The 27,388-nt window shown below is 49.1% G+C and overlaps 1 protein-coding gene across 4 annotated transcripts in view; it reads right to left on the bottom strand.

Moving 5' to 3' along the window:
* Positions 1-81: 81 nt before the first annotated feature.
* Positions 82-27,388, bottom strand: part of ZNF821 (zinc finger protein 821) — a 28,561-nt gene continuing 1,254 nt past the window's right edge. The window contains exons 1-7 of one of the 4 annotated variants that reach the window (XM_067543400.1): positions 14,850-15,007; positions 14,125-14,216; positions 4,436-4,561; positions 4,110-4,258; positions 3,068-3,172; positions 1,814-1,980; positions 82-1,014 (exon numbers count right to left, since the gene is read on the bottom strand). In XM_067543400.1, coding sequence (XP_067399501.1) covers positions 360-1,014; positions 1,814-1,980; positions 3,068-3,172; positions 4,110-4,258; positions 4,436-4,561; positions 14,125-14,164 — 1,242 coding nt within the window. In that variant the 5' untranslated portion in view covers positions 14,165-14,216; positions 14,850-15,007 and the 3' untranslated portion in view covers positions 82-359. Of the gene's footprint in view, positions 1,015-1,813; positions 1,981-3,067; positions 3,173-4,109; positions 4,259-4,435; positions 4,562-9,917; positions 10,459-11,694; positions 12,137-14,124; positions 14,217-14,849; positions 15,008-27,388 lie in introns of those variants that run through there. The other 3 variants (XM_067543401.1, XR_010918843.1, XR_010918842.1) reach the window with 3 other exon arrangements.

Genomic DNA, 27,388 nt, shown 5'->3' with positions numbered 1-27,388 from the left:
CAGAACGGAATGGCAGCAGCCGGTTACACCTCAAGGGCCCAAGCACAGGGTGAAGCAAGGCACAGAAGGTGACTCATTACACATAAAATTAATTTATTTTCCCCCTGTTCATTGGCTCTGGCTCAGCGCCCAGAGCAGACCATGTATCCCGACAGCCCACTCCCACCAGTGCTGCCTGAGCTTACCCCTCCCAGCTCCATTCCCACGCGCAAAAGCAGCCCAGATCTGCCTGTTGTGGGAGAAGTGGGGGCTGGGAGGGTCAGTCAGGTGCCATAGGTGAGCCTTCCCCACTGGGGGTGGCAGAGGCAGGCTGCTGGCCCCCGCTGTGCCATGTGGAGCAGGGGGGCTTGGGCTACAGCTCAATGCAGTGCGCTGTTGCTCTGTTCCTCAAAGGCCATCTTGCCCAGCAGTTGGCTTTCCAGCTCCACATTGCTCACTGGCAGCTGGAAGAAGTTCATCTCGGCTGCCAAAGCAGCCATGGCAGAGGGGTCCTGGCCAAACTGGGCCCGAAGCATCATGTCCATTTTCTCCAGGCGCCGCTTGAGCCTCTTGGCCTCGCGCTCCCGGATGAGCCGAGCCTGCCGCTTCTCCGGGGTCTCGTTAGCACGTTTCAGCCGCATGGCCTCCCGGTCTCTCTGCAGCCGCCTCGCCCGCTGTTCGTCTGTCTCTTGCATGCGCTGCAGGCGCTTGGCCTCTCGATCCCGCATGCGCCTCACCTCCCGCTCCTCAGGCGTCTCGTTGTCCCGCCGGCTCTTCTTGGCTGTGCGCTCCCGTTCCAGGCGCTGCAGCCGCACTTCCAGGGGCTCGTTCTGCCGGCGAAGTGCCCACTTGCGCATGCCGGGAGCCTGCGCTTCCAGCAGCTTGCGGTAGGCAGCACAGTTGTTGCACACCAGGAGGATGCCCGCAGGATACACGGGGGCGTTAAAGGCAACGTCCTTCCCTTCTGCACCAGAAGGGCCCTCGCTATGAGGGGTGGGCAGGGAATCTGCACCAAGCACCTCTGGCAGTTTCTCACTGAAAAGCAGAAAGAGCAGAATCAAGGAGCTGCTGCTGACACTGCCCTGCAGGGACCCCTCGCATAAGGGAGCGGCACAGCCCTAACAGACCACGATGGTGATGTGCATCAAAGGCTCTGGTGATGGTAACATACCTGGACATACTTGCCACTGAATGGCTAGGAAACCAGGGGCAGCCACATAAAACGGTGGGAGGAATGTCAGCAATTAAGTAAGGCTGGGCAGACTGAATTCAGAAATTACCCAGTGCTCCTGCCCTGCCACCTCTGGATTTCACTCTTCAGCTGTAATTCTACTATAAAGCATCTCATCCCGAGTCCCGAAACTCAGGGCCACCTGCCTTCCTGCCTCAGCACATTCAATGCCCACGATGATTCCTCCAGGAAGGACAAAGGGCCTGGGCCTGGGTCTGAGCTGGGCTCGAGTGCACCACCAGACTCTGGAATTTCTTGAGCAAAGGACACAGCTGGAAATCCCAACAGACTCTGTGGGGCTTGCTCTAGGGCTTCCTACAGCTCCCTGGAAGCCAGTCATAGACAGCACTGGTCAGGGAGTTCTACCCTTAGCAGAGAAACTGGATCTACTTGTGGGCGGGGTAGCTGGAAGTAGGCTCCCTTGTGGACTATTTCCAGCTCTCCCATAAATGCAGGGTTGCAGGAGTTAACGTTTTACTTCTGTCTCCAAGGGCTGAGGTGATCAGTCCTGCAACTTCACCAGCAGCAGCCCTACTAATCTTTGCCCTCGGGACCGGGCATGTCTGCATGCAGCCCCAGCTGAAAGCTGGGTGAAAGTCTCACCTGTTGAATGTGGCATGGCTGGTGAAACGTGCCCCACACACTGCACAGTTTGATAGTTGGTCCTCTGAGTGGATCAGGAGGTGTCGCCCCAGGGACCCGGGGGAGCTGAGGGCTCTGCCACACACCGGACACATGTAGCTTTTGGCGCTGACCACAGCTGTGGTGTGCTGCAAAACAATTCCTAGGCTTTCAGTGACCAAAGTGCCCAGAAAGCAGCTCTGACATTAAATGAGCAGAAATCTTTCATCTCCTCCCCTTAGTTTGGCACTGGGCTTGCCTCTATGGCTCTCACCAGACCCTTTGTCTGGAGGTTCTCGGCGAAGCCCTAGCACCTTGCGAATGAAATACAGTGCTGCGCAGGTCGTTACTGGAGGGGAAGATGTTGGCGCATGGTGAGGCAGTTAGGTCCTGGACCAAGTCCATTTGCAGTTTTCACTACTGCGGCTAAAGGAGCGCTTCCTCTGCATAAAGCGAGATGGAGCTAACTTCAGGGAAGGTGCCTGGAAACGTGTGCACGCAAAGCCAGTCTCGCTGTAAATGGCAACTGGAAACTGGGTCGGGGTGAAAATCAAAGGCCTACAGAAGGGGCGGCTTTTTTAGGCATACAAAGGGGCTGCCCTTGATGACTGCCGGGTTGGGCTGGAAACATATTGCATTACTAGTTCTACAAACACTAACCTGGGGTGGGGCAAGTGCTGAGAGCAATGCTGTGAGACCCCAGCAAGGGCAGGCCTGGTGCAGAGCTGCAGCTCTCTGTGGAAGAGCCACTGGTTTGATCGGTGGGAACATGGCAAGACTTGCTAGGCCAGGAGGATGTTTCTTGCACCACTGAACACTGCAAACCAGTTTCTGGGCCTAGCCTGAAAAGAGCGGGAGATTCCAGGAATGGGGCTGAAAGTAGCTGAGCGCAGCCTTGTGAGCTGTGCGACGGGGTGTGGCAAACCTTCCACGTCTTTTGACAGAGGCCTTGCTGATTCTATCACCCCCATTCTGTTTTGTGGTGTCTGTCGTCTGGTGCCTTCAGTAACATTCCAGCTAGAAACATGTCTTTGCTACAGACAAGATCCGAATAAGGATAATCCTGTTGCCCCTCCTATAGTGCTGAGTCTCAATTTGCGGGCTGCAGAGGGCTCCTGCATGAACTTCTATCATTTCATTTTCTTTTATCCCTGGAGAGGGATGAGCCCTTTTTATATTAGCTCATAAGTAAGAGGATGAGGATCACAGACACCTCCTGAGAAAGACATCCCATACCTGGTACACGTGAGCAACGAGCTGCTCTCTGCTCCCACACTCCAGCTGGCAGAGGGGGCACTGCGAGAATCCCAACACAGGCTCTGTATTCAAATTCTCAGTCACCTAAGAACAAAGAGACGCCAGTTCAGTAAGAGTCAGGAAAAGAGATTTCCTTCATGCAGCCCACCCCACGCTCACATCCACTGTACGCTACAGCAGGACTCTATGTAAACCCTTCTGCCTCGCACCACCTCACTGCCTGCACAGCTCGGACAACATCCCCTACCTTGCTGCATACTGACCTGGGGCCTTGGCAGTGGGAAACTCTTCCAAGCTTCCTTGGTGCAAACGGGAGGAAAAAGCCAACCCCACACCGAGCTTCTACAGCCCACAAGGCAGAAGAGTCAGAAGCACCATGGAGTCCACGGGATTTCTTGTGGGCTCCACATGGGCTCGGCTTTTTCCTCATGGTTGCATAGATGAGGTTGTGGACTAGTTCTCCACTGCCAAGGACCCAGGTCAGCATGGAGTGAGGTAGGGTGTCTTTTCTGACTGGTGCCAGGCAGACGTGCTGGATGTGGAAGACACTTGGATGCTGTGGGAGTGGGTGACAAGGTGTTTATTTGCACCTCACTCACCTCGTCTCTCCAATGTTTTGGGCCTGACATGGCTACAGGCACGCTGTAGGGGACTGGACGTGTGGAAGGGCAGGAGGAAGTGGATCGGAGGGAGGAGAGCTGGGACGGAGCAGCTAAGGGCTCCGTACAGTGCCATGTCCTGGGAGAGGTTCAGAGTTGAGCAGACAGAGCTCAGCTTCCCTCTGCCAGCCCTTCTACTCTCTTCCCTAAAGCGGCTGCTCCTGGCGGTCCGAGAGCTTCCCAGAACCAGTATCCTACACGGCCTTGCCTGACTCATCCTCCTGGGAGAGGCTGTTTGCAGAAGGCCGGATACACAGCACCACTCTCCCCATACCGAAAACCAAGTCAAACCTGACTAGCTGCCCAATTGCCTCCCTCCTGGGGAGGGGCCAAAATGCACTGCAAGGGAATTCATCGCTTGCCTCATTTTCGCCAGTCCGTTGGGTTCCAGCTACAGGCTGCTCTGCATTTTCTAATTCCTTTTTCACTTTCACCGTTGTTCCATCCTCCTCAGAAGTGTGAGAAGAGACTTCGTCCTGTGTGGTCTCCTCCTCCTCACCCTCACTGTCACCTGGAACACACAAACCAATCGCTCGAGGCCCCATGCCGCAGCTTAAGGCTAACCCCTAAAACAGCGCCTAGATATAGGACTGTGGACACACCACCCCCGCGGCACCCTCCAACCAGCCACACCCTTAGATTCTCTTTCGTCCATTCCCAAGTCATTACCAGAAGGTGCGGAACTCACTGCTGCTGGAGTCCTGATCCTGCAGCTGGTGAATTGTTGGCCGCTGGTCCCCAAAGGCTCCAGGAAAGTCGTTTTTCATCATGGCCTGGCGGGCTTGTTCCTCCAGCCCTGCGAAGACTTGCTCCCCTGGCAGCCACAAAGACAGAACGGTCAGGCTGCTGCATTTCCATAGCACGCGTCAGCATGTTCTTCCAGGAGCTACATTCAGGCACCCAGCTGCTCTCAGACACTCCCGAGACCCCTCTCATTAGGCTCAAGCAAGAATCTTCTGAAATCTCTGCACTGTCCTGCCCCGGGGCCCAACACCTTTCTAGAATCATAGACAATTAGGGTTGGATGGGACCTCAGGAGGTGTCTAGTCCAACCCCCTGATGAAAACAGGGCCAACCCCAACTAAATCATCCCAGCCAGGGCTTTGTCAAACTTCTGTCAGGCCTTAAAAACCTCCAAGGATGGAGATTCCACCACTCCCTAGGTAACCCATTCCAGTGCTTCACCACCCTCCTAGGGAAAAAGTTTTTACTAATATCCAACCTAGACCTCCCCCACTGCAATTTGAGACCGTTGCTCCTTGTTCTGTTGTCTGCCACCACTGAGAACAGCCTAGCTCCATCCTCCCTGGAACCCCCTTTCAGGTAGTTAAAGGCTGCTATCAAATCCCCCCTCGTTCTTCTCTTCTGCAGACTAAACAAACCCAGTTCCCTCAACCTCTCCTCATAAGTCTTGTGCTCCAGCCCCCTCATCATTTTTGTTGCCCTCTGCTGGACTCTCTCCAATTTGTCCACATCCTTCCTGTGGTGGGGGGCCCAAAACTGGACACAATACTCCAAATGTGGCCTCACCAGTGTTGAATAGAGGGGAATAATCACTTCCCTCCATCTGCTGGCAATGTTCCTACTAATGCAGCCCAATATGCTATTAGCCTTCTAGGGCACACTGCTGACTCATATCCAGCTTCTTGTCCACTGTAACCCCCAGATCCTTCTATGCAGAACTGCTGCCTAGCCCGTCGGTCCCCAGTCTGTAGCAGTGCATGGGATTCTTTCATCCTAAGTGCAGGACTCTGCACTTGTCCTCATCAGATTCTTTTGGCCCAATCCTCTAATTTGTCTAGGTCACTCTGTATCCTATCCCTGCCCTCCAGCGTATCTGCCACTCCCCTCAGCTTAGTGTCATCTACAAACTTGCTGAGGGTGCAATCCACCCCATCCTCCAGATCATTAATGAAGATGTTGAACAAAACCATCCCCAGGATCGACCCCTTGTGCCTGCTCTACATGGGTCTAATTGTTAGAAGCTGTTAGTGACAAACAACTCACTCCCAGCCACCCCTCCCCACCAAAAAAGCACTGCGATCTGCTCATCCTCTCCCTACATCCCTATATATCCCCTACCCAGTACGTTGCTCAGCTGGTAGAAACCGTCTTCTAACCCCAGATGTGCCCCGCCACAGCCAGATGGGATCTATGGACCACTATTTCACCAGAGGTCCAGCCGACGGGATTGACTTAAATAAATTATTTTTAACTTTGCTTTGTATTTGTACTTAGTTTTTTTTTTAAAAAGGTTGATTCTTATTGAGTGGTAATCATTAAAACATGTTGACTTCCAACTAAGTATAGACTTTCCACTATATTTGGTACATTTTTGCTAAGCAGGAGTATGCACTGTATTTAGACACATTTATGCAATTATACAGCTTATTCAGAGTCTGACAGTTTTTGTATTTTGCTAGAAAATGGTGAGTAATGCATTTCTTAGCTGAGTAAATTTTTTTCCTTTGATTTGTGTCAAGCTGCATTTGATGGACATTGGGCTTCAGTTAAAGATGTGCAAACTCAGCATTGTGCCGTCTTTACAAGTCACCCTCGTTCAAGGAGGAATTCTTTTGGGGCAGTGCGATGGCTTGTGTTATGCTGGAGGTGAGACTGCTTGATCATGTGGGCCCTGCTGGCCTGAGAAGCTAAGAACACTGGTTTTCTTAACTAAATAAAACTAGCTGAAATGTGCTGGAGGCACTGGGAAAAAGACGTTTATCAACACGTTTGCATCTCACATGACTTGATGCAAGGCCGTATTAGCTGTAGCTGTGTGTTGACCCGAGTATGTCTGGTCACCAAGGCCGTATTAGCTGTAGCTCGTGTACTGACCCGAGTATGTCTGGTCACCAAGGCCGTATTAGCTGTAGCTCGTGTACTGACCCGAGTATGTCTGGTCACCAAGGCCGTATTAGCTGTAGCTCGTGTACTGACCCGAGTATGTCTGGTCACCAAGGCCATATTAGCTGTAGCTCGTGTACTGACCCAAGTATGTCTGGTCACCAAGGCCGTATTAGCTGTAGCTCGTGTACTGACCCGAGTATGTCTGGTCACCAAGGCCCAGAGCCACAAAGGCCCTTAATGCGTAAACCTCTGGGGAGGTGCCTAAGTCCCAGCGTTGGCTCCAGTGCAATCCACAAAACTCCCATCACTTGGTGCCAAGTTTCTGCCTCTGGGCACGGGCACTGCTGCCTCCCTCTGGGTGTCTAGACGCCAGTCTCAGACCCAGGCCCCAGGGCACTGTGCACAGTGCTCTGTCACTTCTCAGGAGTGCGCTCTAGCCGCTGAGCTATGGGACATCCTGATGTGCGGCTCACTCAGGCTCCAGTGTGGATAACAGTGGTTGGTCAGAGAGAGAATGGGAATGATGCTGTAGCCCACTGACTGAAGCATCTGCCTGAGCGCTAGTAGTCCCTGGCTGCCATCCCCCCGCTCGGATCACTCATTATTTCTCCTCCACCTTCCTCCATTTTGTGGGGGGTGCGACTGGTGTCTACCTCATTCCTGCAAGAAACCCCTAATGCAGCTTTCCATTCATGGATCACTAGCGGAGCAAGCTAGCTCCCTGCAGCTGGGACTTGGCCACCTTTCTCCAAGAGAGGGATGGGGGGCTCAGCATACACCTATCATCAGCATCTGTCTTTGGCTAGCTCAGGCGGATCCCCGCAGAGTGCACTGGCTTTGTGAATCCCACTCTTAGGCGCCCCTCTCTCCCCACTCACTGCACAGGAGCCTAGGCAGCGATCGCAGCATTGTTCCTGCCATTTTCTAGGCACCTAAAACTTAGGCATCATGACACTGAGTGTTGCAACGTCTCTGTCACTTTGTGCCTCCTACCCATGGCACCTAACTGCCAGGACACTAATGGGAGTTAGGTGCCTAGATACCCTTGAGGATCAGGGCCAATGTCCTTCAAGATTTTAGAACCAGTAGCTCTCGCCCGCTCACACCTCATTTTTGTTCATCAAGTGGACGAGGAAAACAAGCTTTCCTGCTATTTCAACTCCCCACCTGTCCCTCATCTTCGAAGTAACTAGTCATTGAACTGAAATGATGAAAATATTCTCTCTGCACCTGTAGATGAGGCTGCCGCTGTCAAAAGCTAGTTTAGTACTTCAAGAGACATGAGTGCCACATGCTTAGCCAATAACGTTGCTAAGGTCAGCCTATGGCCCCATATCCCTGAGAACAATGGGAGATACTGGCCATTTTGACAAGTGTATCGTAACTGAGGGCATGTTGTGGCCTTAGTCCTATTCAGAACAGGAAATGGCAGCCAGGCTGACATAAGGCAATTCTTTGCTTCATCAGCTTCTTTGGACAGAGTACAGTCATCCTTAAAAACGTATATTTTCAAAAACTACCCATCGCACCAGATCACGCTCCGCCTCTCTGCCAATTTTGTGCAGATTTTGAAATGAGATTGTTTGGGATGAACAAAAGCCTGACACAAGGCCTTAAATTTTGCAAGGGACAAATTTTTAAATACATTTTAATTCAAACTAATTGTTGGCTTTATTTGTAAGTTCTCAGGCAGTTCAGTAACTACTCAGAATAAATGCTGTACTCTTGGAGAAGATTCAATAGCTATAAGAAAGAAATTAAATCCCTGATTTAAGTGCAAAACTTGACTATAAATCTGAAGCTATGACTAGTTAGAGAACTGAGGTATCAGCAACTGCCCACTGGGAGAGCCACCAGCATAGGTAACAATGACACAGTATGTTCATATTGGCCGTGCTGTTTCACGCACAGTTTTGCCCCACTTGCCCTGCCTTCTCAGTGCCTATCCCACAGTTCCTGGCATGTTTGATGAAGCAGTGATTTGTGAGAGTTCAAAAAGCTGTCAGAAATTCCAGGGGAATTGTGGGAAAGGAAGTCAAATTCCCATAATCCCCAGTAAATTCCCAAGTCTCTGGCTGTCAGCATAATTTCCTAATTCTTTTGTCAGAAATGAAGCTGAGGCTGCCCACTCAGCAAGAAAGGGTTCTGCTGGAGCGTTTGGAAAGCAATCATTAGGTGTGTGAGGCAAGGTAGTGGAGGATATTCTGGTGGGGTCTTAACTGAAAGCAGAAGTTCCCAGTCACAAACATCCTAACCCACTGGATGATTCCAAGTAGTGCTGGAGAATGATTTCCATGGGGGTGGAGTGCTGCTTCTGGCCTTCTGGGTCTAGATCACAACCTCAGACTGGCAGGACCAAGGTATGAGACCTGAGGCAAGCAGCAAAGAATGCAGAATTTCAGCACTTGTGGGGAGCTGGTTCCAACAGATTATGAGCATAAGATCCCCATCCCCCTGTGGTAACTTGTTCTCCTGGATTATTACTAATCAGAAGGGAATCATTCTGGATCCATGAGTCTACAGTGTGCAGCAAGGGTATGAAAGCAAGGTGGAGAATGTACCAGAGATCACTAAAGGAGTCAAATTAGGATTCCCAAACATCACTGGAGCCATTGGTGGGACATGTCAATGCTAGGTCCTCCCCTCACACCAGCCTAGTCCATGGGGATACAGGGCTTGCTGTGGGTTCCTGAACATGTACGTAGTGTGACCAGGCAAGCTGCGTGACATCAGGATTCTCAAAAGCACAGGACTTTGCATGAGTGTATAAAGGGTGACTCTTCCTACGCATCATATTGCTCTCAGTCGCCATGAGTGATGTCGTGATAACAGCTGCCTATTTGCAGATGAAATGTGAAGCCAAGGTGGTTACTTCCCAGAGCAGTGGAGGAAGGAAGCTGCGCCACTCACAGCTGGCCAGGCAGGCTGCTATGCTGAGGCGGCATGCACTCAGCTTTCTGCCCACATCCCAGGAGCACACGCATCCTAAGTGCCTGTGTGGAACTGAGACCGAATTCAGTGTTCACTGCTTTTTTATTACCCTCTTTCAGCTCTGCTAGTGCCAAATTTCTCCTTCCCTAATACACTGACCTAACCTCTGAGGGGACTGAGGGAGAAATGCATTGTTGGGGTACTGATGGACTAGATGCAGCAATCAAGTTACTTTCTGTGATGTGGTGGTGGTGGGATTTTCCTCACCTTGTTTGTGTGCATTCACATAGCTCCTGTGTTGGTGTGTTTGCACTCCCTTTGGCAAAGGAGCATGAGGAGTGGAGTGGTGGGATAAAGGACGGTATGCGTGCTAGTGAAAGGACAGACTCTTTTCCAGAACTTTCTTTATTAAATACAAACAAGGCTGCAGGTCAATGGCAATACCAGAACAAGTTCCCACAGTTACACTACAGGGCTAGAGAGAGCACACGGAGGTTCCTGACAATGCCTCTCTTTGGGTGCCAGTGCTCCTCTCCACAATCTCGTAAAGGAGTAGGATGTCTGCAAATGGCTGGGATAGTAGGGGGCAGCTCTGCAGTGTTGGGCAGGAGAGAAAGGCATGACTGCTAAGACCAGATTCTGTCAACATGGCAGTCAGTTTTTCCTGAGTGCTGCTCCTCTGGAAATCTGCATCCTCCAGTCACATCTCTCTCTCGTTCTGGCCTTATGTAATTCCTCTGTCCTGCTCAGTCTGCAAGAGTTCTGAGATGAGCCTCTTTAAATACTTGTACAAGTTCAAGGAGGTAACAGGGTCCCTGTTCCCGCAGGTCTTCTCCACGCTTCCTTTTCCAGGACCTGAAACTTGCTCACTGTGGAGCTAAACCCCCTGCCCATCCCTGTTCTGGCATGTTCACATTACTGGAGTGGGCACTGAAATGAAAAAAGAACTGAAAGTCAGTAACCACAGCAATAGCCCATCTAGCCCTCTTAGTATCAAATTCCTTGATACTAGGAACCATTTATGTTCCGTTTTGAATGCCTTCTTGCAAGGCACTTTCTCCTTGAACCAGAGAGGTTAAAGATATAGCAGAATTCACAAAACACTTATAAGAATAAGATGGATTGGGCTGGAGGATTAATGTGATAAGAGACGAAGGGAATGGGGCCAGGAGGTGGTCACTGTAATCCAACTAACGAAGGTTACTTATTGCAGAACTTCAGAGATGTCATTTTGCAAAGGGTCCCTCCCAGGCACGAAAAGTAAAGCAAGGTATGAGAGCAGGAGGAAAAGACTGAACTCTGTAGTGGAGTTGTTGGCACGGATGAGAATGGTGGACTAGTCTGTGAACGGAGGGAGGGTGAACTTGTGGAGGCAGCTATGCCTACCACAAAGCTTGCCTGCAAGGTCGGACGACTTGCTGGGAAAGGTTTTCACATATAAACCCTGACGATTGGGAGAAAATAAAGGCTAAATTGAACTACTATGATATCGTCACTGGATTAGAAGAACTGTACTGCGTATCCTAAACAGCAGGGAACAGCCAGGGTAACTACTGTACCCTCAGGTCATGGTCTGTATTATTTTTGCATCGCTTCCAAGGTGGGATTATTTTTCATGCATTAAGTGGCAAAACAGAATGGTATAAGAAACATTTATTAATCTGTTGCCAGAGTCATGCAGAAGGGGCAGCAGTACAATTCAATGTAAATGCACTGACCCTAGTATTTGATATATGACTTCTTGCCACAACATTCTCATTTTTATTGTGCTTTCTGTGTTCTTCTGAATTTTTTCTCCCTGCTATTCCACCATTTGAATGTGGCCTCGCAACTGAGTACTTCTATGCTGACTGGGATGAGCAGACCATGCAGCTGAAAGAGGGGGTTAATGAGAGGGGTGCCAAGCTGGGGGAATAATGGGGGACTGAACTGGGCAGGCAAGGGAGGGACTTGCAGCTGCCACATGTCCCAGTGAGGCTGAGTGAAGAGAAAATAGGGACTAGTGGAGTGGGGGAAGAGGTGAACACTTCCGCCCTCTTGTGAGGTTGTATCTGCCCATTTACAATCATTAATGGCGCCATTCCTAAGATTACAGAAAACTCGTCTCTAGCCCCCAACCTGCAAAATCAGACCCAGTAGTAGATATTGCAATAAAAAGCTGCATACCTGCTGTCCCAATTCCTCCTCCTCCCCAACCATCTCAGTCCCCATGGAGAGAGCCCAATAATATGCCTGTTGTCTCCCATTCCGACTCCTCATACTGCTGCTGCACCCAGTTCTTGGAGCTGATGCTCTGCCACTCTCTCCTCATCCTTCACAGTGCTCTGCATGGCACTGCCAGGCTCCCCAGATGCTCTGCAGGCTGGGTGGGTAGGTGAGTCCCAAAGCTCTGGTGCAGCTCATGATAAAAGGGGGACGTTTTCCATTCTGAGCTGGAGAGACTGTTATTGTCTTGGCCCTTATTGTACAGGCCTTTCACTCCCTTCTTCTTCTTGTGGCACCACTTGCCGTGCCTGGGGATGCCTACGTCAAACAGCTGCTCAGACACCTGGTCATACATGAATGTGTTGTGTGTGCAGACGTTCAATGGGTACCAGACCTCCTCTCCCTAGATGGATACCAGAGCCGGTATGTTAGCTTCACACCAGCTGGCAGCATGTTCATAGGACGGTCTCCTCTGAGCCATGCTGGTGATAGAATCAGACGTTGCAGAAAGAAAAGATGTGGTTCACTGTGAAAATAGTGTACAACTGAACTCCAGTGGGTGCGACACTATATGTACAAATTACTAGCTTCTGAATAGCTTCACCCCTGTGCAGTGCAGTGCAGTGCAGAAAACCATATCAGACAGGCCAACTAAGCACTGCGGGACAGTAGCGGGAAGGCTATTTGTACCGTTACAGCGGTTACGTCACTGATCTCATCCACTGATCTCCCTTTACATGTGATCAAAGCAAATCTACCCAAATGATAGCTGTAGTGCCTGTGCACTGTTGGAACATCTTGTGTACGTGAACGCGAGGTATGTTACAGGCGTGCTAGGAGAAACCACACAGTGGTTAGCGCCCCAAATTTCTCTTGTGAAAACAAAGCCCAAGAGTTAATGTACAAGGCGGCAAGTCACAGCTAAGCTGTGCCCAGTCTCAAACCAAACACAGAACAGGAAGCAGAGAGCACAAATCACAGTGCAGCTGCCAAAAGTCACCACTAGCACCCCCCACAACGCCACCAGGGAGGCCTTCTCCCCTCCCATGGGCTCTTGGTGTTTCCAAATCCCAATCTCAAGGTCCCTGTCACAGTCTCCCCAAACACACCCACCGGCTGTGCAGACAGCAGCATGTGCAGATTTCTATGGCCTCAGCAATACATAAGGACAGCAGAGAGACACAGATAAAGCATGCAAGATGGTAGCATCAGCCAAGGGGGCGTTGGTAGGACTATGATAGGTGCAGCATTTTGCTCTCAGTCCTGCACTCCTACATCTGAGTAGCAACTCCAGCCTCTCATCCCAGGACACCTGCCTTCACATTTCTTGTAGGAGATGGCCTCAGTCTAGGTCCCGGGGTGCCGGCGTTCCCAGCTCTCCTTCTACAGGACTGGCTGTGGGACGGCACATCTCCAGGGCCCACCCATTCTGATGCAGCCATGCATAAACAAAAAGCTGGAGCTGTGCTGTGCCCCTTTTGCCACCAAAAGTTTGTAGATACGTCTCCTATCTCCACTAATGTCTCACTTTGTGTCTGCCTCCAGCAAGGGCTGATGCACACGGTGACTGCAACTCCTTCAACGGTAAGCAAATGCTGGGCGCTTCACACTGGTAGAGAAACACAGGGCTGACCTCTCAGCTAACAGGGAGCATAATCTATGTAGTATTTATCTGGTCATTAGCCAGTTAAACAACCCAACCCATCACATTATCATCACTGCATGGAGTGAAACTGAGGCACAGTGAGACTAAGGCCTTGTCTTCACATCCAGCACTGCAGCTGGGCCGCTGTAGCGCTTTAGTGAAGACGCTCCTATGCCTAGTTACTTCCCGAGAGGCAGTAGCTATGTTGGCCGAAGTTCTCCCGCTGACATAGCACTGTCTACATGGGGGTAAGGTCGGTGTAACTGTGGCGCTCAGGGGGGTGGATTTTTCACGTAGTTATACCGATATAGGTCTGTAGTGTAGACCTCCCTAAGTGACCTGGCCAAGGTCACCCATTGAGTCTGTGGCAGAGCCAGGATCAGACTCGGGAGGTCCTTGCACCCAGCCACATGCTCAGAGCACACTGCCCAAAACACTGACACAGCCAAAAACCAAACAGCACATTCCCTAGGACACGAACTTTCTTCCGTGACAATGAGAGGACCAAGTGTGGCTGGCATCTCCTGCACAAACATATCCACCCAGTGTGTGCTGCCATCCCATGCCAGAGCATGGCCAGCGCCCTCACTCCTCACTCGCTCAAGCACAGCCACCCTCCCCTCTGACCATTCACTCCACATCACCCTCCCCGTGCCCCCGCCCCCACAACCAGCCCCACCTCCCCTGCTGACTCCAGGGAAATCCAACTGGGCAAGACTCCCATGGCAGCGGGGAGTTATACTCACAGTGAACTTTATTAGGAGTGGTCTGTTTCCGACGGGACATGTTTCCCTGGCCCAGGAGCAGACAGGGGTCCTTCCCTCGGCAGAGGGCTCACCTAAGGAGAAGAAGAGTTGTCACACAAACCCACTGGAGCCCTCTAAGTCCCAGGCCAAAACAGCCAGGTGGCTGGGCTTTGCCCCTGCCCTCCAAGCTAACCCCAAGAGTTAGGGGTCAGCCCTGTGCATGCAGAGCTCATTCTGAAGTGTGACAGCCACCCTCACTGCCAGTGCTGGAAGCGTCCCACCAGCTACAGCTGGACTTGCCCTGAGGCCTGGCATGCCTGACCCGGTCACCAGCAGGACAATCAGCAACCCAGCTCCTGAGCAAGACAGGGGGAAAGCGCCCATCGCCCTGCGACACCGCCCCCGCCCGCCCACACACCAATGGGCCCAATGCCGTGCGACTCAGACACCAACCGGCCCCGCGCCCCGCGCCCCCCGACAGGAACCGGCCCCGCGCCCCCCGACAACACCGGGAACCGGCCCATCACTGTGTCCCGCCCCCCTCACAGGAACCGCCCCCCCGACACAGGCGGCCCCACTCTTGGCCCCTCTCAGATCACCGTGCGCCCCCCCCCCCGACGGAACCGGCCCGGCCCCTCCTCCCAGGACAGACGGACAGAGCGGCCCCCCGCCGGACAGACGGACCGAGGGGCGGGCGGGCGAGTCCGGCCCCGGCCCCCCCTTACCGGCTCCGCGCTGGGCTCCGCCGTTAGGTCGGGCGGGCGGGGCTGCGGACAGACAAAGGGACCACCGGCTGGACAGACAGACCGAGGGAAGATGGCGGCCGCGCGAGAGCGCGCCGCTCGTGCACGGCGGAGCTGCCGGGGCGCGCGGGGCCAAGAGAGTCAGCGGCATCCCCTCCCCCCGGCTGCCGGGCCGCGCCCCCATCCCTGCCCCCCCTTCGTGTCCCCCGTGCATCCCTTCAGGTCTGCATCCCGCCCCGCCCCCTCAGCCCCCACACACCCCACCCCACCCCACCTTCCGGTGCCCCTCTCGGGTACCCCGACCCTTCACATCCCCCCCCCCCGAGCCAGGCACCCTCCACAGCCCGCCGCTCTGTAGCCTCATCCCCGCCACGGGACCCCCGCCACCCGCCAGCCATGTACCGCCTCGCCTCTGCCTCTGCCTCAGCCGCCCACCCCTGCCCCACACCACACCCTCAGCCATGTACCGCCGCACCACTGCCTCCGCCTCCACCTCCACCTCAGCCGCCCCTGGAGATCCCCTCAGCCACCCCCGCCACCCTGCCAGCCATTTACCCCCTCACCACTGCCTCCGCCTCTGCCTCAGCCACCCCTGGAGATCCCCTCAGCCCACCCTACCCCCCAGCCACCCCCGCCAGCCATTTACCCCCTCAGGCACTGCCTCCGCCTCAGCCACCCACCCACCCCTCGAAATCCCCCCCGCCTCCCTCATCCCTCTCTCCCACCTCCCTCACATCCCCCTCGCTCCCTCACTGCATACCCCTCTTCTCAGCCATCCCCCATCTCCACCCCCACTCTCCTGCCCACTCACTCCTACCCTCGCCTTCCTTTCCCTGCTAGCATCCCCTAATACCCGAACCTCCCATCCTCCCATCCACCATCCTTCTCACCAGCCCTAGCCCACGCGCGGCCCACATCTCACTAAACTTGACTGCTCCATCATCACCTCATCCCCTCCCTCATTACTTCCATTCCCCACCCTCCAGACTCTGTTCTTCACATCCGTCCACTCCCCTCACTCTTCATCCGCCTAATCTTCATGCTTCCGAACTCCCCATCTTCCCCCACACTATGTACCCACCCTCACACAATAGCCCTCAAACCCATTATCAGCCACCTTGGCACACAGATGTTTGAAGGGGAATGTCCAAGGCATGGAGGTGGTGACAAGGATAATGGAGGACCATGAATGGGCCAAAGATAAAATATATTCAGTGAAACTAAAAACTGGACAAAAACTACCACATTGGACCTCCCTGGCACTAAGTTACACATTCAGCATCGCAGTCTTACCTGACAAACCAGGGCCTGTTTTCTTTACAGGGCTGATGATGTCGTGCAGCACTGAAAATGCCCACCTCTACCTTGAGCCAACCTCTCTCATGTTCATAGGTCCTCGACCCTCCCATATTTCTAGATCCCACGTCTTTCATTCTCTAGACTAAACTGTTTATTTGTCATTGATTATTTGCACTGACAGCCTCTCAGCTTTGGCCTGTAAAGGTGCTTTAGTTAAACCAAAGTGTTCAAATGAGTGCCCAGAGTTAGGCACCTCAGTGAAAGTAATTTGATCTTCAGCAAAGCTGGGTGCTCACAGCTCTCCTTAAAGTCAATTCTCAGTTTTGTTCTGCCAAGCCACTGCCTATTTGCCATTCAAAGCCTTCCTCAAGTCTCACTCCTGTGATGACAACCAGATGTGAGTCAATAATCACAATATTTCTATTAAAAACATCTATATAGAGCCATCAAGATGGGCACATGTCTCAAATGAACCCCAAGTGCCTAGAATTCTCATCCTCCCTCACCCAACCCCTCCCTACTGCTGCCCTACATCTAGCTGTAGGTTGTAAATCCTTTTGTGACACTGTCTGGATTAGGGGTGATCATTTACAACATTACCGATACCAATATTACAGAACTGCAATAAATATCCTTTAGGATATGCCCTGCAAGGTATCAATGGAAAAGTCATGATTCACTAAGACTGATAAGCATGTTTATATGTATGTATCAGTTTGGTACTATAAGTCTAAATACATATGGTATACTTGTATTTCAAACTTGTGCGGTGTTTCTGGGTGACACCCCCAGACAGGAGGGCAGCAGCACTAAGGCTGCTTAATGGCCCATCAAGGGAATTCAAATGTACAATGAATCCAGTGAAAGAACCCAGGGGCTCCCCTTATGAGTCACCAGCACATGTAAGAACATGCCTATAGACAGGGGACTTTGAGGCTTTGCCATGTCATGTTCTGTGGGGCTGTGTTTGGGACAAAAGAAGTACAAGCTTCACGGCAGAAACTAGAAAAGGCAGCTGCACCATCTCCTTCTTGTCTTCATTCCTGCTTCCTACCTACCTCTGGATCAACAACTGAAGCTGTGAAACAAAGGACCCATCCAGATCCTGGATGTACACCAGAGGGACTGTACAACCCTGCAAACTCCACAATTCTGCTGAGAATCTGATATATATGGACTTTAAAGTCATTTGTACGTATCTGATTGCTTTGACCATTTAACATCTCTCATCTTGTTTGTTTCTGTCCTTTTATAATAATATTTTAGTTTTAGTTACTAAAGGACTAGGGGCAGTGTGGTATTTTGGGTAAGATCCAAACTTATTTTGATCTGGCAATGTGGCTGACCCTTTGGGGATCAAGAGAACATTTTAATAAAGGGAATAGAGTTTAAATAACTTGTCTCTTTATTGGACCCAATTGCTGATTGGGAGCCAGAGACTGAAATGCAATAAAGGGGGCTGTGTATTTCTTTTTGGGGCTTTTTGATAACCAGTGTGGGAAATCAGGAGCACTGTTTGTGACTGGGATCAAGGAATTTAACTTCAGTGTTACCCACCAGTGCTGGGAGAATCTGCTCTCCTTTTGCAGCCTGTCCTGACTTTGGCATTTTCAGGTGGGCTACCCTAGGCATGGACAGGTCCCACCTTTTTGGTCAGGGTTAATGTCCTGTTTGTTTCTGCAAAGCACCTAGCACACCGTCATGCACTGGAATAATAATAATAATAAATAATGCTCCCCAGACTCTTAGGGGTTTTTAGCATGTTTGGAGTTTTGACAGGATTATTGTTACAGCTGCTACTCCAGCAGCAAAGCTGTTTCTTTCCCCTGGCATTCCCTCCTTCCTCCTGGCGTGTGTGGCAAGACCCACAACAGGTAAAAAAGAATTCTGCAGCTCTTCAGATTCATAGACCCAATGATTCCAAGGCCAGAATGACCTCCTGTATAGCACAGGCTAGAGAACTGCCCCAAATAATTCCTATAGTAGATGTTTCAGAAAAAATCCAATCTTAATTTAAAAAATGTCAGTTACTGAGAATCCACTATGACCCTTGGTAAATTATTCCAATAGTTAATTACTCTCACTGTGAAAATGTATGGCTTATTTCCAGTCTGAATTTGTCTAGCTTCAACTTCCAGCCATTGGATCATGTTAGACCTTTTTCTGCTAGACTGAAGAGCCCATTATTCAATATTTGTTCCCCGGGTAGATACTTACAATATAGATTGTAATCAAGTCACCCCTTAATCTGCTCTTTGTTAAGGTAAATAGATTGATCTCCTTGAGTAGTTTATCACTATAAGGCAGGTTTTCTAATCCTTTACTCCTTCTCATGGCTCTTCTCTGAACCATCTCCAACTGATCAACATCCTTGAATAGTGGGTTTCAGAACGAGACACAGTACTCCAGCAGCGTCGCACTGGTGCCAAATATAGAGATAAAATAAGCTCTTTGCTCCTCCTCAAGATTCCCCTCTTTATACATCCCCAGGATCACATTTGCTCTTTTGGCCACAGTGTCACATGCGGAGCTCATGTTCAGCTGATTATCCACCATGACTCCCAAATCTTTCTCAGAGTCACTGTAGACCATCCTGTATTAAAATGCACATTGTTTGCTTGCACCCAGTTTACCAAGCAATCCAGATCATTTTGAATCAGTGACCTGTCCTCTTCATTATTTACCACTCCCCCCATTTTTTGTCATCTGCAAACTTTATCATTATGGTTTTATGATTTCTTTCAGATCATTGATAAAAATGCTGAATAATATAGGACAAAAACCAATCCCTGTGGAACCTCACTAGAAATACATCCACTTGATAACGATTCCCCATTGACAATTACATTTTGAGACCTATCAGGTAGCCAGTTTTTAATCCATTTAATGTGTACCATGTTGCAGCCTTCATTATCTTTTCATAAGTCCTACACCAAGCTGTCTTGCTCAGGTATGTTCTAACCCCTTTCTCTGAAGATGAGATCTGTTGGTGTCCAAAACCAGCTGTGATGATCTGAAGTGCTGCTTACTAACTGGGATATGATTCCCTTGTCCCTTGGGATGATTCCTAAGTTTTTCTTACATTTCTGCTCTTTGGTTCACCATATTCTCACACTGGCTGTCTCCTTTTACGCCTTTTTTCAGACTTCTGGAAATTGCTGGGAATTCTGAGACTCTCATTTACTTTGTGTACTTCATTTTCAGTAAAGCACACACTGCCTTCCCCAGTCTCCAGGGTCTTCTCTAGGCCACTAAATGGAAATTAAATTCCTACTACCTTTTCTGCCATAGGGTAGTGGCAGTTTACTCTTTCCTCCTAGTTTAAAGCCCACCTAGTAACTCTGTCTTTTTTTAACCTTGGAGGTTGGTACTCCTTCTGCCTACTCATTTCTGGTCTCTCTTCCCTGCATGCTTCATTTGCCACTTGTTGGCTCTTCTATTCTATTCTGTATAGGTTCTCATACCACACTCATTATCGTAGTATCTGAGCATCTTTCAGAAGTGACTTTAAGCATTAAGTGACATTACTAACATCTGTTATGTGTGGTTCATTCTTGCTCTTTTCCTCTCCCCAAGGGGAGAATTGTATGTGCAGTGAAGTGGTTTGTTTTGTACAGGTTGGTTTGTTTTATTCAAATGTGCACACTGCTCCATGTTCATGTTAGAGAAGGCAGGTTGACAAAATGTGCCTGGCACTTGACCTGGAAGATGGTGAGATATGTCCTAGTTCTTACGTCCTTTGGGAGTTCATTCCAACAGACCCGCTCTTCACCAAGAAAGCTCAGTCTCCTGCACATACTAGTTTTGCCTCATGGTAGAAAGTTCCCTTGTGCCTAAGGAGTGGAGTTGTTATTCTGGAACTTCAGGCAATCTTTCGTCTATCCTGAGCCTAGAGCCTTTAGTGCCTTAAAGATAAGGACTGAGACCAGCACTTGACTCAATATTGTACAAGAAGCCAGCCTAGAGAACAGAGGACGGGTTTGATGTGTTTGCAGTAGCCTGTGTTGCTGAGGAGACTGCTGCAGCTTTCAGTTACAGCTGGCATTTCCTAAGGATGAATAGGGAAATTCTAGAAGACTGAAGAGTGCTAATGTTGTGCTAATATACAAAAAGGGCACGCAGGATGCCCTGGGTAACTATCGGTCTCTTCATCTGAGAGCAATCCCTGGCAAAATAATGGAAAAACTGATACAGGATTTAACTGATAAAAAATTAAAGGCTAGGAATATAATGAATGACAGTCAATGTGGTTTTATGGAAAATAGGTTTTGGCAAACAAACCTGAGTTAATCCTTTGATGAGATTACAATTTTGGTTGATAAAGGTAACGGCATATCTGTAGCAGACTTTTGCAAGGCATTCGATTTAGTACCACACAAAATTCTGATTAAAAAATTATCACGATACAACATAAACATTTGTAACTGAATTAAGAAGTGGCTAACTGACAGATCTAAAGAAGGAATTGTCAATGGGGAATTGTCACTGAATGTGGATGATTCTAGTGGGGTTCTGCAGGAACTGCTATTGTACCTAAACCTTGTCACCATTTTCATCAGTGAGCTGGAAGTAAATATAAAATCACTGCTGATCAAATATGCAGGTGACACAAAGCCTGTTGGTAAATAATAATGGGGACACGGCAGTCATACAGAGCAATCTAGATCACTTGGTAACCTGGGCCCATTCAAATGTGTTTTAGTACAGCCAAATGCCATGTTATACATCTGGGAACAAGGAATTTAGGCTATTCCTACAGAACATAGTGACTTTGAAAAGGATCTAGGGATACATCTACACCTCAGTTAAAAACCCACAGCTGGCCCATGCTAGCTGACTTGGGTTAAGGGGCTTGGGCTAACGGGTTGTTTAATTGCAATAGAAACATTTGGGTTCAAGCTGGATCCCAGGCTCTTGGACCCCACAAAATGGGAGGGTCCCAGCTCAAATGCAGCCTTAGCTGGGATATCCACACCGCAATTAAAGAGTCCCTTAATCCAAGTCAACTGGCATGGCCAAACTGTGGGTTTTTAGTTGCACTACAGACACACCCTAAGAGTCATAGTGGACAAAATAACTCATGATGAGCTCCCAGTGTGATACTATGGCAAAAAGGGCTAATGCAATCCTTGGACGTATAAACAGGGGACTATTGATTAGGAGTAGGGAAGTGATTTTATCTTTGTATACAGCTTTATTGAGACCAATACTGTGTCCGCCCACCTTTTAACATGGGTGTAGCAGCCTCAGGCAGACATGGGAGAGGCTGCACTTCGAGGTGGTGATGAACTCCTCCGGCCCTGCTCCCTGGCTAGGCAAGAAGCCGGAGCTGGGCTGTGGCAAGATAAGAGCCACTCAGGGAGCCCAGGCTGCTGTGAGGAGCCCTGGACCTTCCATCTACCCTGGGGGGGTGCACCGTGCGAGGCAAGACATAGGCCAGGGGCTGCTCTCAGGCACCCTGGCATGCTGGGCATGGCAGGTGGAGGGTCCATGGCTCTTCACAGCAGCCTGGGCTCCCTGGGCAGCTCTTGTCCCTGCCTGGCTCCAGCTTCTGGCTTGGCCAGGGGGCAGAGCCCCAGGGGGAAGAGGAGGAGCAGGGGTGGGGCCACAGTTCCACTTCTACACAGGGTCCGGTGCACCTGGGTCCAGTTCTAGTGTCAACATTTTTCAAAGGATGTTGAAAAATGAGAGAGGGTGCAGAAAAGAGTCACAAAAATTATTCAAGGGCCGGAGAAAATGCCTGACAGTTAAAGACTCAAAGAGCTCGGTCTGTCTTATCAAAAGAAAATTCTCTTATAAAAAAATAGATTGAGAGGTTCCTCGATCACAGTGTCTAAGGACCCTCACAGGAGACAATACCAGGCACTGAAGGTCTCTTTAATCTATCGGAAAAAAGGCAGAATAAGAGCCAATGGCTGAAAGCTGAAGCCAGACAAATTCAAATGATGCATTATGCACACATTTGTCACCGTGTGGGTGATTAAGCCCTGGAACAAACTGCCAAGGGAAGTGGTGGACTTTCCATATGTTGATGACTTCAAATTTTGGAAAATTTACTTTAGACAAACACAAGTTATTGGGCTGAACACAAGGGTAACTGGGTGAAATGTCATGGCCTGTAATATACAAGATGACAGATTAAATGATCTCATGGTCTGTCTGGCCTAAAACTCTCTGAAGCTATGATGGCTCCATGCCCAGATATACTGCACTGCTGTAGTCCAGACAGGAGGTGATAAAAGTATGTAAAACTGAGGGTAGGTCATCATCCACTAGGATGGAATGGAGTCTCCTAGTCAAATGGAGATGGTAGAAAGCATTACTCATGGATGTGTCTATGAGAGAGCTTTGCAGCAGCAAGGAATTCAGGAGCCTCCTAAATAAATAAGCGGCCCCAGAAACAGCAAAGTAACGTCCCAGTTCTCTATGTCACTCTAACTCTCTCCAATCAATGCCCTTGTCTCTTCCCACCAGACACACGTAGGCAGGATCTTGTCTTCATATTTCATCCCAGTGGTTCTCAAACTGTGGCCAACAGTCTTGGTCTCCAGAGCCCTTTGTAGTAGTCCACAGAGTGAAACGTTTTGAGAACCAAGAAGAGGATGATTTGGGTAATAAAAGGGCAGAAGAGAATATCTATTTCCTGTTCAGTAGTCCACAGAACTAAAAATCTGGAAAACCTCTGTCTCATCTAATGGATGGCACCTTTGTACAACATTCTCCCCCCAAATGCTGCACTAAAGTGTTAGCACTGCACCAAAGCCCTGAGTTGGGACTTGAATCTTCAGCTTTTTGTCCTAAAGATGAGATACTTACCTGCTGAGGTAGGCTGAAAGTTGAACCAGTAGAGTGTAACTGGAAGAACTTTAATGATTGAATTATACAGTAAAGTTCTATATTGTAAGAGCTTCAGCCATGAGCCGCTTCAGCCTGTAATCTTGTTAGATCTCCTAAACTTGGATAGTTTACTAAACTCCTAAGTACTCGGGTAGGAGCCCCAGCCTCAAAGAAAACCCAGGCTGCTCCAGGGAGAGTTACTGGTGATTCAGTAGTCCAACAAATGCCCTAGCTTGATGTTGGGCCATGCTGTGTTGGTGAAAGTGTCTCATTACAGATAAAACAAAAAACAAAGCTAACAACCATTTATAGTCCTCAAAGAGCCTGTTACTTCTTGAAGAGTAGAGATGTAAGCCCTGGTTTTCTGGCCAAATTCCAACCTTGTTAATTACATTTGGTCTAGTTAAAATTAGAAATGTAGTAATTGCCATGCTGGTTCAGTTCAATCTAGTTTAGTATCCTCCGGAATTGGCCAGCACTACATGCTTCAGAGGAAAATAGAAGAAACCTTGCATTAGAGAGATGTGTGATCTGCCCCCCACATTAGGTCTCTTCCTAATCCCTGCTAGTTAGAGACTGGTTTAAGATCTGAAGCATGAGCTTTAGTATGTCTTCCAAACGTTGGTAGCGTTATCTATTGCAACTGGTTATTCTTATCTGTATAAACATCTAATCCCTCTTTGAATCTTGCTAATTTCTTAGCCTCAATGATAATCTTATGGCAATGAGTTCCACAGGTTAATTAATATTGTCTGAAAAAATATTTCTGTTTGTCTGTTTTTAAAAATTTTCCTTTTTAATTAAATGGAATGTCCCATTGTGTTTGTACTACGAGACAAAGAACAGAAGGTTCCATTCTACCTTCTCTAGCCCAGTCATTATTTTATATACTTTTATCATGTCTCCACTTATTTGTCTCCTTTCTAAGATAACAATCCAAATCTTTTCAATCACTCTTCATTATCAGACGTTTCCCAGGCCTTTGATCAGTCTTGTGACAGATATTGTAGCCCCAGGCCGTAGCTTTGCAGATCATCTTGTATTAAGTTGATGTATCACTGTGGACCAGGGATTGTCTGCAACACCAGGGGGAGGGTTCTCACAGCTCCTCCAGCTACCAAACACAGGGGAGGTGATGAAGGTGAATCATGTAGGACTGGCTTGAGTGGAGTGTCTCAAACTGGGCGGCTTGCATAGACTGGCTCAAACTGGGTTTTCCAGAGACCAACAGACAAAGAAAGGGATTTTGATATAAAAAGGCAGCATTTAAGATGACTGGAGGCCTTTTTTCTGCTCCAGCAATTGGACAAGACCTTCATTCCATAAGAGCCCCCAACCCCGGCAGAAGGGTTGGAAAGATTTTGGCCTACGAGGGCCCCATAAGACTGATGGTGACCTCTGGTTAGCTGTTAGCGGGCATGTAGGAATGTGTGTTGGTTTGATCTGTTTTCTCTGTAGCGCTTTTACTTTCAGGGTAAATGTGTTTGCTTAGGAAGAGCAGAGTAGTAAGTCACGGCTGGCAAGCCCTGCTCAGAGCCCTTGGAGGAAAGCAATGCTCAGGAACTGGCCGTTGGGCACAGAGGAATGCAGGGAGCTGTGCAGCCTCAAACCCCACCCCCCGCCCCTCCCCGAGTCAGAAAGCAGGGTGTAGCGAGGGGGTGTGGCCTCTCTCTGAGACTGACTGGGAGGGACAGACCGTCCCTGGGTGGAACCAGAGGGGCGGAGCAGGAAGTATAAAAGGGGAGGCCTCTCCCTCAGTCTGGTGCAGGCTGCTGGAGAGAAAGGATGCTGCTCTACCTGCTCTGAGGACCCAGCCTGATTGCTGCATGATGGGAGGGCTGCCTACCTGTGGCCCACAGGGGCATCTAGAGCCATCAGCCCCCTACAACTCTGCTGAAGGGCTGCCAGAGCTGCCTGGGACCCAGAGCCACCACTGGCCACCTGCAACTGGGAAAAGCTGCCAGTGGCCTGGGACCTAGAGCAGCCACCATCCACCTGTGACCAGGAGGAGCTGCTGGTGGCCTGGGACCTGGAGCCACCCCCCACTGCCTGTGACCTAGAGCAGCTGCCGTCTGCTGATGACTTTAAGGCATTGCTGGACCTGCTGCCCATCAATGACCTCAAAGGGCTGTGGAACCTGCCCTTAGCTGAGTCAGTAATCTGGGCTGGGACGCATGGAGTCAGGCGGGCCTGCATCCCCCTCCCACCTTCCCACACAACACTTGGGGTGGTTGCCTCATCCTGACCTGTAAAGCCTCCAAGGCTCCTAGCTTGTTTGTTTGACCTGCTCTGAGATATAGACTCCTGGCTTCCCTGCCCCACCCTGTCTGAGGTTTGCAGTTATCAACAGTGAACGTCCTTTGTCAGATTCCCCCTGTAGCTTTAACTAAGTTATTTTTTCCTCATTCCTGTCCCAAACTGTTGTTGCTATGGCACATGGATGGAAAACTATATTTCTGAAGTTAGTGAAGTGATTAGGAAATGCCACATGGGATCAAACCTGAGATCATCTAGTATCGTATCCTGCCTCTTAGGGGTGGCCAGAACCAACTGCTTCAAAAGAATCCTGTGAAGAACAACTCTGAAACAACCTGTCCACTGGGGAAGCTTCTTTCTAGCCCCATCAGTTAGTGGGTGGCTTATACTCTGAACCAGGAGGGTTACCCTTATTTATTGTATTACTTTTGCTATTCCTATCTAACATAACCGTGGATGTCCTTACTGTCCCTACAAACATCTAATCCTTGTGGCGCCTACAGAGCGCTTCTATTCTGACAATGAGTTCCACAGGCTAATTACGCAGTGTGCAAAAATAAACATGTTATCAATTAAGGAGATCGCTTTTAAGAGCGAAATCTGTCCACCCTATATCATACAATAGTCCAAGGGTGGCCAAACTGGGGCTTGTGAGCCACAGGTGGCTCTTTTCCAGTTAAAGTGCGGCTCTTGCCCCTATGCCTTCTGTTTCTCCCCATCCCTCCCCCCATTCTCTGCCTGACAGACTGGGGTGGGGAGTTCAGAGCTTCTAGCCTGCAACAAGGTAGTGGGGCTAGAGGATTGTGCTCAGGGGGAAGGGAGGTCTGGGGGGGATCAGTAAGTTTGCCCACCCCTGCAATAGTCCAACAAACACTTAAGAAACCATTATTTAACGCAAGCAACCCTGTGAACTACCGCAGAGTGTGTAAACTGCAGGTGTTGGCAAACTGACTGAGAAACTAGCAGAGAACAATCTGCTCTGCCCAGATACTACAATAGGTTCCAATAGAAGGACCAGACTGTCCCCATATTCTTGTATTCTGCAAAATGATAACTAGGAGCATCCAGTTTACCTTCTCTTTACTGGTCATTACTTCAGATACCTCTATCATATCTCCTTTCTAAACAGTGCTAATCTCTTTTGTCTTCATGTGCAAATCTTTTCAGGCCTCTAATCGTGTTTGTTGCCCTTCTCGAATTCATTTTGAGAAGGGTGACCAGAACAGAATACACTATTTCAGATGAGCCCATCCCAGTGATTTAATGCTTTCAATATTATTTTCTATCCCCTTCTTTACTGTTTCTTTTTAGAGAGACAGTGCTTAGATTCTAGGGTGATCGGTGTTATAGAGAACCCATAGATAGAAGATGCAGTGACTTTTTGTTGTAAGCAACCGTTTAAACTCACTTGTCTTGTCTGGTCTTAACTAAGGGCAAAATCCTGCAAATAATGTCTGCATGTGAATAGCTTTAAATATAAGATGTATATAGGATTGGGCCCTAAAGGGCAACCAGAACTAGCCTTAAACCCAAAAGCAAGAAACTGGATGATGAATCCTATTTTGTTTGTTATAGCCCTAATCTTGCAAATAGTTGTGCTAGTGTAAAAACTTCTGCCCACCCTGACTCTGGTTGAATTCTAGAGGACTCCACATGTGTCCAGAAGGCCATGTTCGCATTTCTTTTTGCAGGATGAGTCCTAGATTTGTCCTGTATCCTAAGTGGATAGAATAGGCATTACAAAATAACGATAAATATTTTCTGGTAAAATGTACAATTTGTAACTCACTAATTGCAGTTTATAAAGAAACCCCATACATCCTGAGCTCTGTATGGTTATTGAATGGACATTATCTCAAAGCATATCTTCAGAAATAATTTTACTATGGTAAATTAACACCTGAAGAAGCTTTTTAAATCTAATTTATTTTCTCTGTATGTTTGAATATTTCAGTTTGCATTTCTCAACTTGAAAAACAACAGTCAATGTCCAGCTTTTCAAGTTAGCGCCTTCCCCAAAGGACTTTTTTAAATAATATTTCCCTATTGTTTTCACTTTTTTTTTTCTAAATGAAAATCAGCTGAAGGGAGTTTGCTTTTATCTTTCCTTTAAAAAAAAAAATATATAT

The sequence above is a fragment of the Emydura macquarii genome, unplaced genomic scaffold (assembly GCF_026122565.2).
Source record: "Emydura macquarii macquarii isolate MOO-44397 ecotype Brisbane River unplaced genomic scaffold, CSIRO-AGI_Emac_v2 contig_839, whole genome shotgun sequence".
Lineage (NCBI taxonomy): Eukaryota > Metazoa > Chordata > Testudines > Chelidae > Emydura > Emydura macquarii.
The sequence above is the reverse complement of the archived record's forward strand: the minus strand, read 5'-3'. Positions and strand labels throughout refer to the sequence as shown.